This window comes from Culex pipiens, chromosome 3, assembly GCF_016801865.2.
Source record: "Culex pipiens pallens isolate TS chromosome 3, TS_CPP_V2, whole genome shotgun sequence".
In the NCBI taxonomy this organism is placed as follows: Eukaryota; Metazoa; Arthropoda; class Insecta; order Diptera; family Culicidae; genus Culex; species Culex pipiens.
Window position 1 is genome coordinate 107,801,344 of NC_068939.1, and position 14,329 is coordinate 107,815,672.

Genomic DNA, 14,329 nt, shown 5'->3' on the forward strand with positions numbered 1-14,329 from the left:
CAGGGTGACTTATATTGGTTCTGGTGGATCAAAACTTTGTTTACAAAACCGGGATGAAAAGCAACACACTCACACTTGCAATGGGGTTCAGAAGGTCCAAGGGAGTATTTGTCGATCGCATCAGTTGAGTCACACTCAAACAAACGGCGGATCGGGTAGCACTTACACTCAGGAGGTCCAAGGGTCATTTACACACACTCAAATGGTTACACAAAACGCCAGCTCGATTGTTTTGACCATACCACCAACACTGCGGCACAGGTCGGAAAATGCACAATCCATTGGGGATTCGCTGCGTACGCCTACACACATCGATCTACCGGAACGATCGATTCATGCGGGGGAGGAATCTCATTCAGCTACACGGCAAGGGTCGTTGGCAGAGTTTTTCTCAATTGGCCGCAACCAGGAAGGAGCACCACTGAGGACGGATTTTCTATTGGCATCACTCAAGGGAGGGAACATCGTGCAGGGTACGAAAGGTTTCCAACAATCGGCTTTTGTTCAGGATCAAACGGACAGAGCAACTAATTCCACGCCAACGAAAAACTCAGCGATCAACAACACGACTCCACGGCGAAACAGCTGCAACGGGCAGCTTGGTTATCCGAATCAACGCAGAGGCTACAAGGTCAACAATTATTCTCGGAGGAATGCAAATTGCACAGGGCAGTTTGTGTTCGCGCACACCACCTCAAGGGAGAGTCGCTGTATTGGACAGCTGCTCACGCAAGGTTCGGACAAAACAATCACTACTACTCATATCAAGGCTCACATGTCCCAGCAAGTAGCAAATCATCTCGAAGAGTGGTATTCTTCAGTACGGTTCACGGGCTACTTTGGACTACAACTACCAGGGCGACTGTCGTATATCAACACCACCACATCGTGCACACAGGGCTGCACAGGACAGCAAGCTGTATCGATCACAGCGGGTAGCTGTACAGGAAGGTCCACACTTGTACCGTCAAGGCTAGGCTGCAAAACCAACACTTCTGCGGGACCGATCAACTGCGCTGGACAGCAGTTTACTAACACCACATCCAGGACAAGATCTAAGTGGTACGTTTCGAGGGACAACAGTCGGTTTTTGCTTCACCTCGCAGACTACAAACGGAATTTTTTTTCGGGACGGGAGCTCCCAGGACGTGAAAAAATCTGTGCGAAGATCATGTGGATTTTGCTGAAGCAAACGCCATTTCCAAGGACTGGACGGGGTGGACGACCGGAAACAGGATCTACGCCAAGGAATACAACCAACGATCATCGATGGTGGCTGGGCACGGTTACCCGCAAGAAGTGGTCGAGATCACCAAAACTTGTGTGGGTATGTAAGCAGAAGGTGTTTGACCCGAGGATGTATGTGTTGTGTGAAGTGACAGCACCGTCGAGCTGTGGTGTGATGTGAATATCAACTTAAATCTTATTTTTGAAGACACCAACACATCACCACATCTACAATAGACCAAGACCATTCATAGAACCTTGCTTTTTGGGGCTAGTTTTCATTCAGAAATGGGTTATTTCAGCGGGGGCAGAATGTTTGATTGTAAGCTAATCATATTTGGGCTTCAACCCTGGGTATTATTGTATCGGTGGGATTTGGGTAATCGATTTGTGTGAGATATTGATTTACGCGGGAAAATGGGCTTGAACCGAGAGTTGTACTCTCTTCTCATCATCATCAGAACCCGAACTAAAAAACATCGTCAGGGCCCGAAGGGCAACTTTTAGGGCTTGTGCTCTCAGATCGCAGCTAGGACAAGTTAGTCAGAAAAGGTCTGCTCAGGACTACGGGAACCGGGTCGCCGGGACTCCGGCACACCGGACACTTTAACTTTTGTAACCAATGATAAATGTTATTTAATATAATTTGCTAAGTGTAATAAACGTTAGTTTTTGTATGTGCGAGTGTTTCTAAGTGGTGCGTTTTATTGGACATTGGCGGTGGCAAACTAGAAGCGTTCCTGTAGCAGTTGAACGCTACGATCCCCCCCCCCCCCCGCCCATTAGCGGGGCAGCACAAGTCCGTCGGCCAGGAATTTGGCTGTGTTGAGGTTGCGGAGGAACTGGTCCAAATCGAAGGTCCGTAGCCCAACAATCTAGCTGGTAAGTGTGGGGGAATGCAGCGACCTCAAATTTAAACCATTAAATTTGTCCATTTTTCGAACCTCATCACAGTTCTGACCATGCGCGCTTACGCAAGCATAAATAATTTTACCCGTCGACTCGCGTTGCGCGACAAATAATTAAGCTTATGTACAGGTGTGGATCATGAGTCATCCTCACCTGAAAAGCCCTTTATTAAATTTCGCCAATTGTTAGGCAATCAAAAAAATGGTTAAGCTTTCAATTATGAATGAGCGATGTTTTTCCACAGGGGAAATTGAGGGTGTGGCTTAACCAAATTCATTGGCATGTTCGTTCAATGGAGAATTCGACCTTCTCATTATTGACCAACATTTTTGAGAATGTTTTAGGAACATAATTTTGATATTCCAATAACATAATTTAAAGTTTCACGACAATGGTTCGAACCCATGATTCCGATTTTGAGGTGTACTCACTACACCATACGGAAAGTCATGAAGAATTGCAGAGGTCTGCATAATTTAATTCATGAGGTTCATCGATGCTTCTCATCGAAACGGACCACTTTTAGTAGAACAAAATTTAGTAGAGTTTTCGGGGACTGACTATAAAAACCCCAAAATTCTTGAGGAGGGCAATTAGTTCCAGTTAGTTCCAGTTAGTTCCAGTCAGTTCCAGCCAGTTCAAGCCCAGTCCAGTTCCAGATCCTGAAGAAGCCCCAGACCAGCCGGACCCGCCAGCAGCCACCAGTAGCAGAGGCCCCAGTCCAGCCGGACTTAGCGGTGGAGGCCGCAGTCCGCCGGGACTTAGCCGCTGTGAAGAGTCCGCCGGGACTTAGCCGCTGTGAAGAGCCGTCGGGACTTAGCCGCAGTGAGGAGTCCACCCGGGACTTAGGAGTTCGGGGTCTGGCATGGCTCGGCGAAGAGGTCTGGAGGACAAGTCTGGCTTCAACATAGAGAATTGGCTCGACGAAGGTCTTAATGAAATTAGCAACAAATAGTTGAGTGATGTGATCGTGCGCGTAAAAGTTAAGCGTGTTACCGAAAAAATGTAATCTTTAAAAAGTGTAATAGACAAATAAGTGATGTTTACTGATCTGTTTTGACTCTGCAAGTAAATATCACAAAAATCCTGAAAGCCTAAACCGCTCGGGCCGTTCAGTAAGAAGCATTTCGATTGCAACTTGATTTCTGGTAAATTTCAAAGATTTATTCTAGGTTGCCAATTTCTTTCATTTTTGGTTCAATGAAAATTTTAACCTCGATCAGGTGACGTAATCTGTACGAACACGCATCCCTTCTCCAGTGAGAAAAGCTACCCAGGAAGGAAACTCTTTCATGTGCGCGTTGGCATCATCATCGAAAAATGTACACAAAGCCGTCGTCGGGTAGGGTCAGCGGGACGGAGGTGCTCCTCGGATTGGAAGGTTGAAAGCTCTATTTTATCTCTTCAGCATCCATGTTTCACTCTTTGAAGCTTCCCTTCCGGATAACACTTTTTCTCGGCATGCAAACATATGGCGTTAGGGTGGTTCAGAATAAGGTTAATTTTTTCATAAATTTTGATTTTGAAAGTTAAAAAAACTTTCTAGTTTCAAATGTACTAATAGGGCACCGAAGAATTCAAAAGAAAAGATCACCCTATTGCCCTCTAACATTTACGCAATTGGCAACCTCTCGGCCGTCGTCGTCGTCGGTGGGAGGAGGAAAGATGGTGATGCGATAAATACGGTTTACGGGGCAAAAAAGGGACACTCCGTCACTTGATTGGCCGGGTACTTTCATCTGACAACGTAACAGGGGAAAAGCATATGATAGACACTCATCCCCACTCCCCCTTCGTCTCGTCCGGCCAGCTGACTGACTGTGACTGTGACTGTTGGATGTTATGTAATCCCGTGGCCCTTTTTTATCTGGCCAATCCAATTGCTTTCATCGGGCTTTTCATCCGTTTAACTAGGTTAAGGGTAGGCAATTTGTGTTTGTCAGCTTGGATGTTATGGTAGTTTTTAACAGCCTCATTTAATTATCGCGCATGTTAGTAGAACGCTGACAGGGATATTAAATTAAAGTAATTCAAGTAAAAGTTATAGTTGAAAAATTCGTTTTCAGAATGAAACCTGACACCTAAGCAGAACCCCAAATTGAAACCCCACACATTCAAGAGGCAATTTCCCATCAGCCACGAGCCATGTTCTTATACTCCTTTGATGTGACAACACACACTCCACGTGTACAGCGAGCGTTTATGATTTTGTTTGCCCGCGACATGCGTGGTAATATGAATATTGCCAATAAAAGTGGCAAGAGGGATAGAGACACTAACTTCATTCTACGTCGTGTCTTCATGAACACCTTATGAAGCGTAAATATATGGCAACATACATGATAAAATTGTTATTTCAGGTGAAAATGGAGCAATTTTAGTTGAGATATTTTGAACGTTTCAAATATTTCTATGAAAAGATTAACCATAGAGAAAAACGTATTTTTCCGAAAAAAAATGATTCAAAATATTGGTTTGAATAGTTTTAGTTTTCATCAGATTTCAATGGCCATGATTGTTAAAAATTTCTCTAACAAGGTGGTTTTTGTATTATCTATGTGTAGTTTCTCTCCGGAGATTATGTATTCAAAACTGCTGCCTCAAGACCATAATTTGCTTTAGCATTCTGTTTTTTCAACTCCACAAGCAAGCAAATACATGTCGCATCTGATTTACTCCAAGCTTTGCCAGACCCCTTCTTACACTAACGATATGCAAAATAAATTGATTCTAATTTCACGCTTCACACTTTCAATCAGTGCAGCAAAAGAAGAAAAAAAGCTTAAACTTAATCCAAACCAACAAAAAAATCTGCTCATTGCAGGGGCAACAAAAACACTATTAGTCACTCTCTGCAGATTATCGTGACATCACTTTTCCATTTTCCGCGCTTGAATAAATTATCGTTTGCTCTCTTGGCGGCGGTGACGGTGGCAGCGTCGAGGGCAGTCACATTTTCATTTGACACTCGGTCGTCGTCGTGACAGCAAAAAAGAAAGAAAGTGAAGCCACAAAATCACGTTCCTTCTGCGCTCTAAGCTTTGAGCGTCGGTTGGTTCATAATCCAGAGTGCCAGGAGATAGTGGAAATGCATGATTACAATCTAGAAATTTTCCTTCTTAATGTTTTCTGTGTTGTCGTGTGTTTGTGACAAATGCAATGACATTTCGTGTTTGCAGAATGGGGGAACTATAATGCTGCGAAATTATTTTGCACACTCAGGTATATTAAAAACTAGCTCCACAAAATTCAAATATCCACCCAATAAAAAAGTTTTGAAATATTCAAAAACCTTTATCAATATGACAAAATATCATCATTTTAACAATTTGGCCAAATTCTATGGGTGGTACCATACACTTTTTCTTTTAAATTTTTTCAACTACTTAAGCTTAGCAATCAACTTTTTCTCAGAAAATTAATTTAAAAAAAATTAAAGGTATGGGTTGTCTGAAACATTACAAAAAATGTGCGGGTGGTTTATGAATGGCCCCATTTAGTGAAAATACCTTTATATTTTATAATATTATTGAATTCGGTTTCAATAAAACTTAAAGTTAGAAAACTTCTACAGTGGACTCTCTCGTTGTCGATATTGAAGGGACCGTCAAGAGCGGGAGTTATCACATTATAGAACGAAAAATCAAAGCAATCTATTTGAAGGGACTGAAAAATTTATTGACAGCTGGAGCAATATTGATATCGAGAAGATCGACAGCCAGAGAGTCCACTGTAATTTAGAAACAAATAACATTTCCCTAATGGATAATGTTCCAAAGCATCCAAAAAGACAAAAAAATCAGACAATTGAGTATGAAAATTGCATATTTTTTGACAGGTGACAGGTCATTTTTCGACGTGTGACGTTACACTTGCAAGTGTAGTAGTGAAAAAGATGTTCCGCCGAATAATCAAGATGATGATTTTTTTAAATTCTTTTAACCGATCTTTCGTATGCGAGAGAGGAGAGCCATGCTCCCTTCGGATTTTTTCTCTTGATGAACGCCCAAAGATTTTCTTTTTATGATGATTATTCCATCGCTGCTTTCGACTGATAGTTAAAAAATATCTAAAAAGAAAAAACTCTGGTTACATAGAATTGGAAAGGCGCTTTCACCATCTCAATTCTCTGAAAACATACCTCTGTAAAGCTTATCCAAAAAAGTAGTACAACAAATTGGTAAAGAAGACGAAATCACACGAATCGTACATTAACAAGTTTTACCAAGTTGGATTAATTCTTTGAAAAAATCAGTATTTGCAAATAATTCAATACATTTTCTGGGCCTTCCGGAAAACACCCTCTGCATTATTTTCATTTTTTTCAGTGAAATGTTCGTTTCCCTTGCTTGAATGCTTTTTTTGCCGTCAAGATGGGATTCAAATTCTGGAACAGCAACGAAAATAATTACCAGTGTTGCAAATGAGTGATAAAAATTCTATCATTTGATTATCTCTGCACTAAAAACATCAGAGAGTACAGCGGCCGTGACTATTGCTTGTGAGATCTCTTCTTGTGTCTCGTGATTCCCAGCGATGACATTCTCTCTCTCTCTTACTTCTCCCCTTTTTCTCGACTATGCGCTCCATGCGCTCTCACCGCTGAGTCACTCCATTTTTCCAGAAACTGTAATGAAAGAACGTGAGACGGCGATTAGGAGCCGACCACGCATGACGTCCCGTAAAAATGCGCTGGAGGAATTGGTTTTGTGACGGCTTTTGTGGCTGAACGGTGTTGCGGAGGGATGATCGTGTAAGTGGGAATGAGAGAGAAAAGGAGAGTGTCAAACGCGAGTGTGTAAACACAAAAACGTGTTCGGCTATGTTCGGCGCTGAGAGTATCAATACGGAGAGAAGAGCAGTTGTATTTGGGGCATGAATATTCAGGCGTGATAATTGTAGTTGCTGAGAGCTGATAGTTTGATATTTTAACAACACTGAAAGTTACGTTTCATTACAAGTGCTGAACTTTTCTTCACTCAAATTGATACTGAAAAGTACTTTTTGCAATTCTGTTGTGTAACTTTTTACTTGTTCTGTGTTTTTTGTAAAAAAAAAAAATTTTTTTGTGGATCACCCTTACGTGCAAGAACTACTCTTATGGAAAAATAATAAAAAAAGACAGTTTCAGTTCAAATGACCAGTCAATTCAACTTTTTTTACGATTGCGTTGCATAGAAGAATTTTGTTGGATGCCAAATACTTATCTACCATGATTTTACTACAAATATTATAATTTAAAATTCAATTAAGGATTCATGTTTTTTCGAACTGAAAATGATCATGTTTCAGTGAGATTTCTGCCATTTTTTCAACATTTTAGCTCATAAAAATGGTAAAAAATTCTTGTTACAACTTGTTGCATAAACCTTTATTCAAGCATCCATATGAGTGCTGAAAGTTTCTATTCATAATAACTTGCATCGAAAAGTCATACTTAAAGTTTCTTCGTCTCGTTTTTCATAAAATATTTTTTCTTTTGTTTTACGAGCTGGACCACCGTGCAATCAATTTTAATTTTTTTTTTAAAGGTGAAATTTGAAAAGCAATTTCCTGCTTTGATACTAATTTAAGACTTAGGAATCTGTTTTATTTAAATGTACTTTTGATATTCAGTGCCATAAAAAAGTGTTTATTTTTATGAAAACATATTTTGTCAATAAAACTCAGTTTATAAAACTTATATTGTTCACGAATTCCCCGAAAAAACACTTTAGAGACCAGGATTCCGTAGTAACAACTACGAAATTGGTATATTTTACTTGTTTAAAATCCATTCAAAACCAGTTTAGTAATTTTAAAATGCTCCATAATTTCAAAGTAATTTTCAATTAATGAAACCAGAGCATTTGTTTTGAAATCAATTCGTATTTTCAATACTACTGACTTTATAGTGGGATCATGTAATCATCGTAATGGTGACTGTTACCATTACATAATGCTAAAATGTGTACTGTGCTGCCTTGGCCAGGGTGACAAAAAAAACTAGGTACCACCAAACCACCTCGCACCGACCAGAGTGCAAAAGTCTGCCAACACTGCCGTCTGTGGCCTCCGGGCAAGGTATTCCCTTTCGTTTATTTTTCACTATTATCATTTTATCATTTGCCTCTTTCTCCCCGCCTTCTCGGATTATTATGAGTCATGCAGAATATTAAAAAAGAACCCCGTCTTCCACAACCACCCACCTCGACCACGAACCGACCGACCTTCCGACCAAAAGCCGGAAGTGAGTCGGCGTGTGTGTGTGAGTCAGAGGGGAGAGTGTAGTTTTCAGCAGCTGCCAAAGGTGTCAAAATCACACCGCTGCGCCGCGGCATGTCTCTTTGTCTGTGGTTTGCCCTTCTCGTTAGTATGGGTGGGTGTGTTTTTCCTCCCATCTGACTCGGTGGCAGTGTGTGTAAGTGTGTAATTTGTTTTTCCTTTGGCCTTTTGCTCTCTCCCTCTCTCTCTCGTTCTCATTCGCTCTCTCTCTCACACGAGCCTCGTTCGGCTTTATGTTTTCCTACTCGTGTGTAGCACGAATAAAAGGTATCAAACACAAAGATAACGTCGATATCGATTTTTCCTCTGTTGGGGCTTTTCCCACACTCATACAGAAACGAAACTGCTGTTGGGAGAGAACTTACTTCGCGGATAGAATTGGCCGCTACGACGGTGAGAAACAGCACCGGAGAGCACAAAGGGAAATAAAATCCTTCAAGTCAAAACTAAATAAAACAAGTGTGCTTCAACTCCTGCTGACGAGGCAGAGCTTCCAGCGATTTGTTTTGTAACTTTGCTGGGGTTGTAGCAGAACGGAGAATGTTTTTGAGGTACCGACCCTGCTCTCCTCAAATGATTTCGTTTTTTATCATCTAAAACATTTCCAAAATCGAGATTTTTGAAAATTGTTATTTTGCGTAATTTTTTTTTTGTGAAAAGACAAATCAAACAATGAGTGTAGCTTTTATTTTTGAGAAACCCTAAGGAATAACTACACCTTTTCTGAAGACACCAAATCGTTTAGTGAATCCGTTCTCAAGATACAGATTTTTGAATATTTTAAAAGCCTTTCTATATATGCAGTAGGGTGGCTCGAGATGGTCAATTTTAAAGAACAAGGTTTTTTTCGGTTGCGGTTGCTCCTAAACAACTCCAAAAAATTGGAAGTGATTGGTTGCGTCCACAGTTCAATTCTGTATGGGAAGTTGTATGAATTACTTTTTTTACCATTTTTATTTTTATCAGTTTTATTTTCCACTACATTTAAAAAAGCTTATTTTTCTGAGTCCAAAGACCCTTTGTACGACCGCAATGGATTTTTGATTCGGTTTTTGAAAATTAACTTCGTGACCCTTTTTGACAGAAAGCATCCTACTTGACAGTTCGTTCCAAGGGGATCATAGTTGATCCATCATAAAATGTAGTCTTAAAGTGTAAATTTATTTTTTTGCGTTAGACCGAAAAAAAGTGATCAGAAAATTTTTTAAATCGCCCCAAAAAGACTTTGCTAATATTTGCTAGAACTATGGAATAATTTTGACCATTTTCGTCGGGGTCATTATTTTGGCCATGAAATGGGGTCCTTAAGCTAAAATTATTCTAAAAAGTTGAAATTTTGAAAGTTGATTTTTTTTCATTATTTGATTGACCCCCTAAGGAACTTTGCTAAAATTGGTCATTATTTTGGGCCATGAAATGGGGTCCTTAAGCTAAAATTATTTTAAAAAGTTGAAATTTTGAATGTTGATTTTTTTTAATTATTTGATATACCCCCTAAGGGGCTTTTCTATAATTGGCTAAAACTATGGAATAATTTTGACCAATTTAATCGTGGTCATTTATTTATTTGACCATGAAATGGGGTCCTTAAGCTTAAACTAATATGATAAAATTAACTGTTGAAAGTTGGTTTTTTTTTAAATTGTGTTGTATTTACTAATGGAATTGATTTATTTATTGAGAATTTTTGAAATGTGAATAACAAAAACTGTTATTAATTTCACACAGCGAGGAAGTCGGAGCTGACGTTTAAGTTCGAGCTGGCATCGGATTCAGCTAATTTTCAGCAACTTTTACTTGGAGGCGGAATCTGTGAAGTCGGGTATTTTTGGAGAGCTGAAGTCGGCGTTGACATCATATCCTGCATCCAGAGTCGGAGTTGTCTTCAAAGTATGGATTCAAAGTCGCTTGAAGGTACCCGACTCTGCAGCCCTGACTAGTACAGAAGAGTTATGGCAACTGCAGGTTTATTTGCTAATGGCAAATAAACCAAAACAATTACTTTTTTTTTGTTATGGAGACATACCAGTTCAATAACAATTTTTGTTATTATGCTGCTCCTCCTCTCCGCACAAAATAACAAATCTTATTATTCCTTCATGATTCCTTCTGTGTTATTGGTTTGTTATTGCAATAACAACATAATAACAGTTTAAGTTATTCTTCGAACAAATATTTGTTATTGATTTTTGTTATTTTAACAACTAATCCGATCATCCCAATAACATATTTCGATCTTCTCACAATATCAAAAACTGACCTTCCCAAGTTATTTCCGTCTGCTCGGGTCTGGTTTGATTTGAACATTTTTAAAATTACCCTGCAACGACGGGCCAGTCTGATATAAAGCAGCCAAAACCGTATGGAGAATTGTATGGCCGAACTTATGATGCAAGATGTCTAATTTGGTCATGGAAAGGTAAATAATCAAATCTAGTAATGCAAATTAATTCATTTAAACATCGAATGCTTATTGATGTTGTTTTGAACTTTGATCAGTGAAAAAGTTCACCTATGAAAAATGAAACTTAAAGATAATCACAACGTCGGTCAATCACAACTTCGTTATTCATAAAAACAAAAATGATTTACAAATAGAGCCCCTGTTGTTGTTGGGTTGCAACCAGATTCCAAATTTATCCGGACTTATTACAGTTTTTTTTTTCAACGAAACTTTCATTTTGAATGTAAATTTAGAAAAATATACCTAATGTATCCCTTTCAGGTCTAATGGGGCATATTGCCTATCAAATCAATTGCAAAGCATCCTGTTTGTAAATTCAACTACGCCTGTATGCAAGCTTTGAAAAAGCTAGTTTCTAAATAAATCTAAATAAATAACCCAAGTAACATTTTTTTTCCAGGAGTTCTACAAGAGCACTTCAAGATAGCTACAGCATAGCAATTTGGACCGCGGTAGGATAAAACTCTCTTCAAGTACTCTTCCAAACTCCTGAAGAAGTTTTGAAGAGAATTTTATCCTACCGCGGTCCAAACTGCTATGCTGTAGCTATCTTGAAGAGCTCTTGTAGGACTCCTGGAAAAAAATGTTACTTGGGAAATGTTTTTTGTCAAAATCACCATGGTTTATTTTAGCTCAACTAAAGAATCACACCACCAAACATCAAAACGGATAAAAAACACTGATCCGAGCAAATTCGATTCGGTCTGTTCTGAGATATTCGACTGAACCACCATCCAAAACCAAAGTCACCCCTGATGACGGTATTGAAGATTTGGTAACATAAATAAATTTACTGTAGAGATTCCGTCAAATGTTACATTGTTCAAATGTTCAGCTAGCCAGGGTTCCATGGCCAAAATAAATAGACACTTTTTTCTGTTTGGCCATTAGGGTGACCCACGCCGAGCTAGGGTTGTCCTAAAAATTGACAATTATAAATTTTCGCAAAAACCTCGATTGTCTCGGAAAATTTCACATAGCATTTAAAAAATGGAGATTTCGACCCAAAAAAAAAAGTGTAATTTTACCACTGAAAGTGAGTAATATGAACACTTGTCTGGTGTAATGTTACTTTTTCAGTCTAAATTGAGGTAAAATTACATCATAAAAGAGGTAATATTCAAACTTCCAAAATTACATCTTCCAAATTCACATTTTATTTTACTGTGAATAATTCGACCGCAGCTAAGACTAAACACTGTTTAAGCAAAATATTCATGTTTCAAAAGCTCCGTTATAACATCCTCTGCTACCTGGAAATTTCGATTTGCTGGACGGTATAATAAACCTTCCTATGTGAGTAATGATTTTTCGAGACAAATCTTGTCACTATTCCAAAAGCTACATAATCTGCAATTAAAACATGACTGATGGTCATTTAAAGCCTAGTTTGTTAACGAAACAAAAACATCCCAGTTATTTCATGACATACAAAACTATCAAAAAGTGAACCTTCCCCACACTACAGCACCACACGCTGGCATCCCTGCCTTGTTAAGCCATCGTGACGCAGCGTGGCTTCAAGTGTGCTGCAGGCAAGCAGGGTGAGGTGGGGTGGTGGTAGCATAACTGACTGTGTTGGTTGTATTCCCAACCCTTGCGGGGTTTATTCAACGTCGTCGTCGTAACAGAGACATTTGGTCCAGGGTGGGTCAAGTGGGTGGTGGTGGTGGTGGGTGGAAACCGTTTTTTGGGGGGTTCTACTCTGTTCCACCGTTTTTCGTGTGGGTTGGAATGTTCTATACGTGTGGCACATAAACAACGGGCTTGTTATTGGTGTGCGCTATTTTGACGTTTCTCATCGCAGACAAATGCGATGACGGCCAGGCAGCTGGATCAATATTCTTCGTTCTAAGCATTTGTTATGAAGGATACGCGGCCAACGCGTTTTGGTTGCGAAATGTCAAGTGGAAATTTACGCTTGGGACGGTGTGATGATTCATAGCTTTTTTTGGGAGGAGTTCGGTAATCATATGCAAATAAATTCACGACGCAGTTTTGTGTCTAAACTAAATGACATATCGTTATAAAGGAAAGCAGAGATTATCCTTGCCTGAGCTTGGTGCGTCGAACTCCACGTCACGACGAAGATCACGAACGCTGCTGGCCACCGTGACAACATTTTGAAATACTTTATAATCCGCTCACACTGTATCCTGAGCACCTCCTGAACACCGCACCAGGACACACTCTCTAGCCCCGGAACTCACACTCCGTGTCACTTCACTACAACTCACTAACTCGTCGTCGTCGTCGGTGCTGCTTCTGCTGTAAAAACAACTTTTATTTTTTGCTTCTCTATTCGAACTTCTTGATCCGTGAAATCGATTTTCACGACACTCTGTTTTTCCTCGGCGCACTCTGTTTCAACTTATTTCGCCATACACCGCAACTTCAAAACTTTGAACTCGCTACAGTGTTACAGAGAATTTATGTATCCGGACAGTCCGCACTCGGGATTGTCACCAGAGCCAAGAATCGATTCTACAATACATCAGCAATGGACGAAGAAACATTACTGCAGTAAAAGGCGAAAGAATGGAAACACTGAATAATCACATTACAAATCGATTTTATCCCGATTCTCAATCCTTGTGTGTTGTGTATCCTTGGGCGAGGAATTTTCTTCGACTTGTTCCGCCGACTCTTCCACAGACTTCGGACGAATCGGAAAATCCCTTACTCACAGTCACACTCACACAAACACAATCGCCACGGGAACCGGGTTTTCCCGGACACCACCAAGTTTCGCAGGAAGTCCGCGGGCCCAAATTTCTCGTGTCGTCCGTCGTCGCAGGTTATGATTCACCGTGTTCCGTCACTTTAAGAATGACCGCGACCCCTCCCCTTATCTCCTCCCCAATCCTCCTGCAGAGGAAGAATTACACCCAGACCCACACGCACACGCAAAAACACACAGCCACAGGCGCACAAACCGTGTATTATTAAGGGGGAGACCGTTTTCAAAGATCTTGGGCAGGACACGTCCTTGCTTAGATGTGTTTCTCCATGCAACACGAGTTCGGAACTGGCGGAGGAATTCACGGAGCGAGCGCTCCAGCCAAATGTAAAATGGTGGCCAGGACTTTACGGCTGCTGAGAAACGGAAATGCTCTCGGGGAGAGTGAGTATAGGAGAGAGTGTTGGTGGTGGTTCCACAAAGGAACAGGGTGAATGCATTTGGTTAGCATGGGAAGCCAAGTTGGGGGAGAATGAGAATGAGAGTAAAGGATCGGAAAAAGGATTTTCCCGAGCGGGTGGGTGGAATGTTGGGTGAACCTTATTTGTAATAATCTAAATTTCATAAAATATTCAGTAATTTAAGTTCATATTATTTATAAACTCTATCCTGGAAATTCTCCTGGGCAAGTCGGGCGCTATATCTCCGAGGGTCCCGGAGCAACAAAACTTTGTAGCATGGTGGTTTCCAACGTTAGATTGCCATAACAAACGGGAACGTGAGCG

At 40.3% G+C, this 14,329-nt stretch overlaps 1 protein-coding gene across 4 annotated transcripts in view; it reads right to left on the bottom strand.

Moving 5' to 3' along the window:
* The window catches only part of LOC120421822 (amyloid-beta-like protein), a 163,100-nt gene extending 149,365 nt beyond the window's left edge, over nucleotides 1-13,735 (bottom strand). For 2 of the 4 annotated variants that reach the window (XM_039585133.2, XM_039585108.2), the window contains exon 1: nucleotides 12,918-13,735. In XM_039585133.2, the coding sequence (XP_039441067.1) occupies nucleotides 12,918-12,986 (69 nt within the window). In that variant the 5' untranslated portion in view covers nucleotides 12,987-13,735. The remainder of the gene's footprint in view (nucleotides 1-12,917) is intronic. The other 2 variants (XM_039585117.2, XM_039585102.2) reach the window with 1 other exon arrangement.
* Nucleotides 13,736-14,329: the final 594 nt, after the last annotated feature.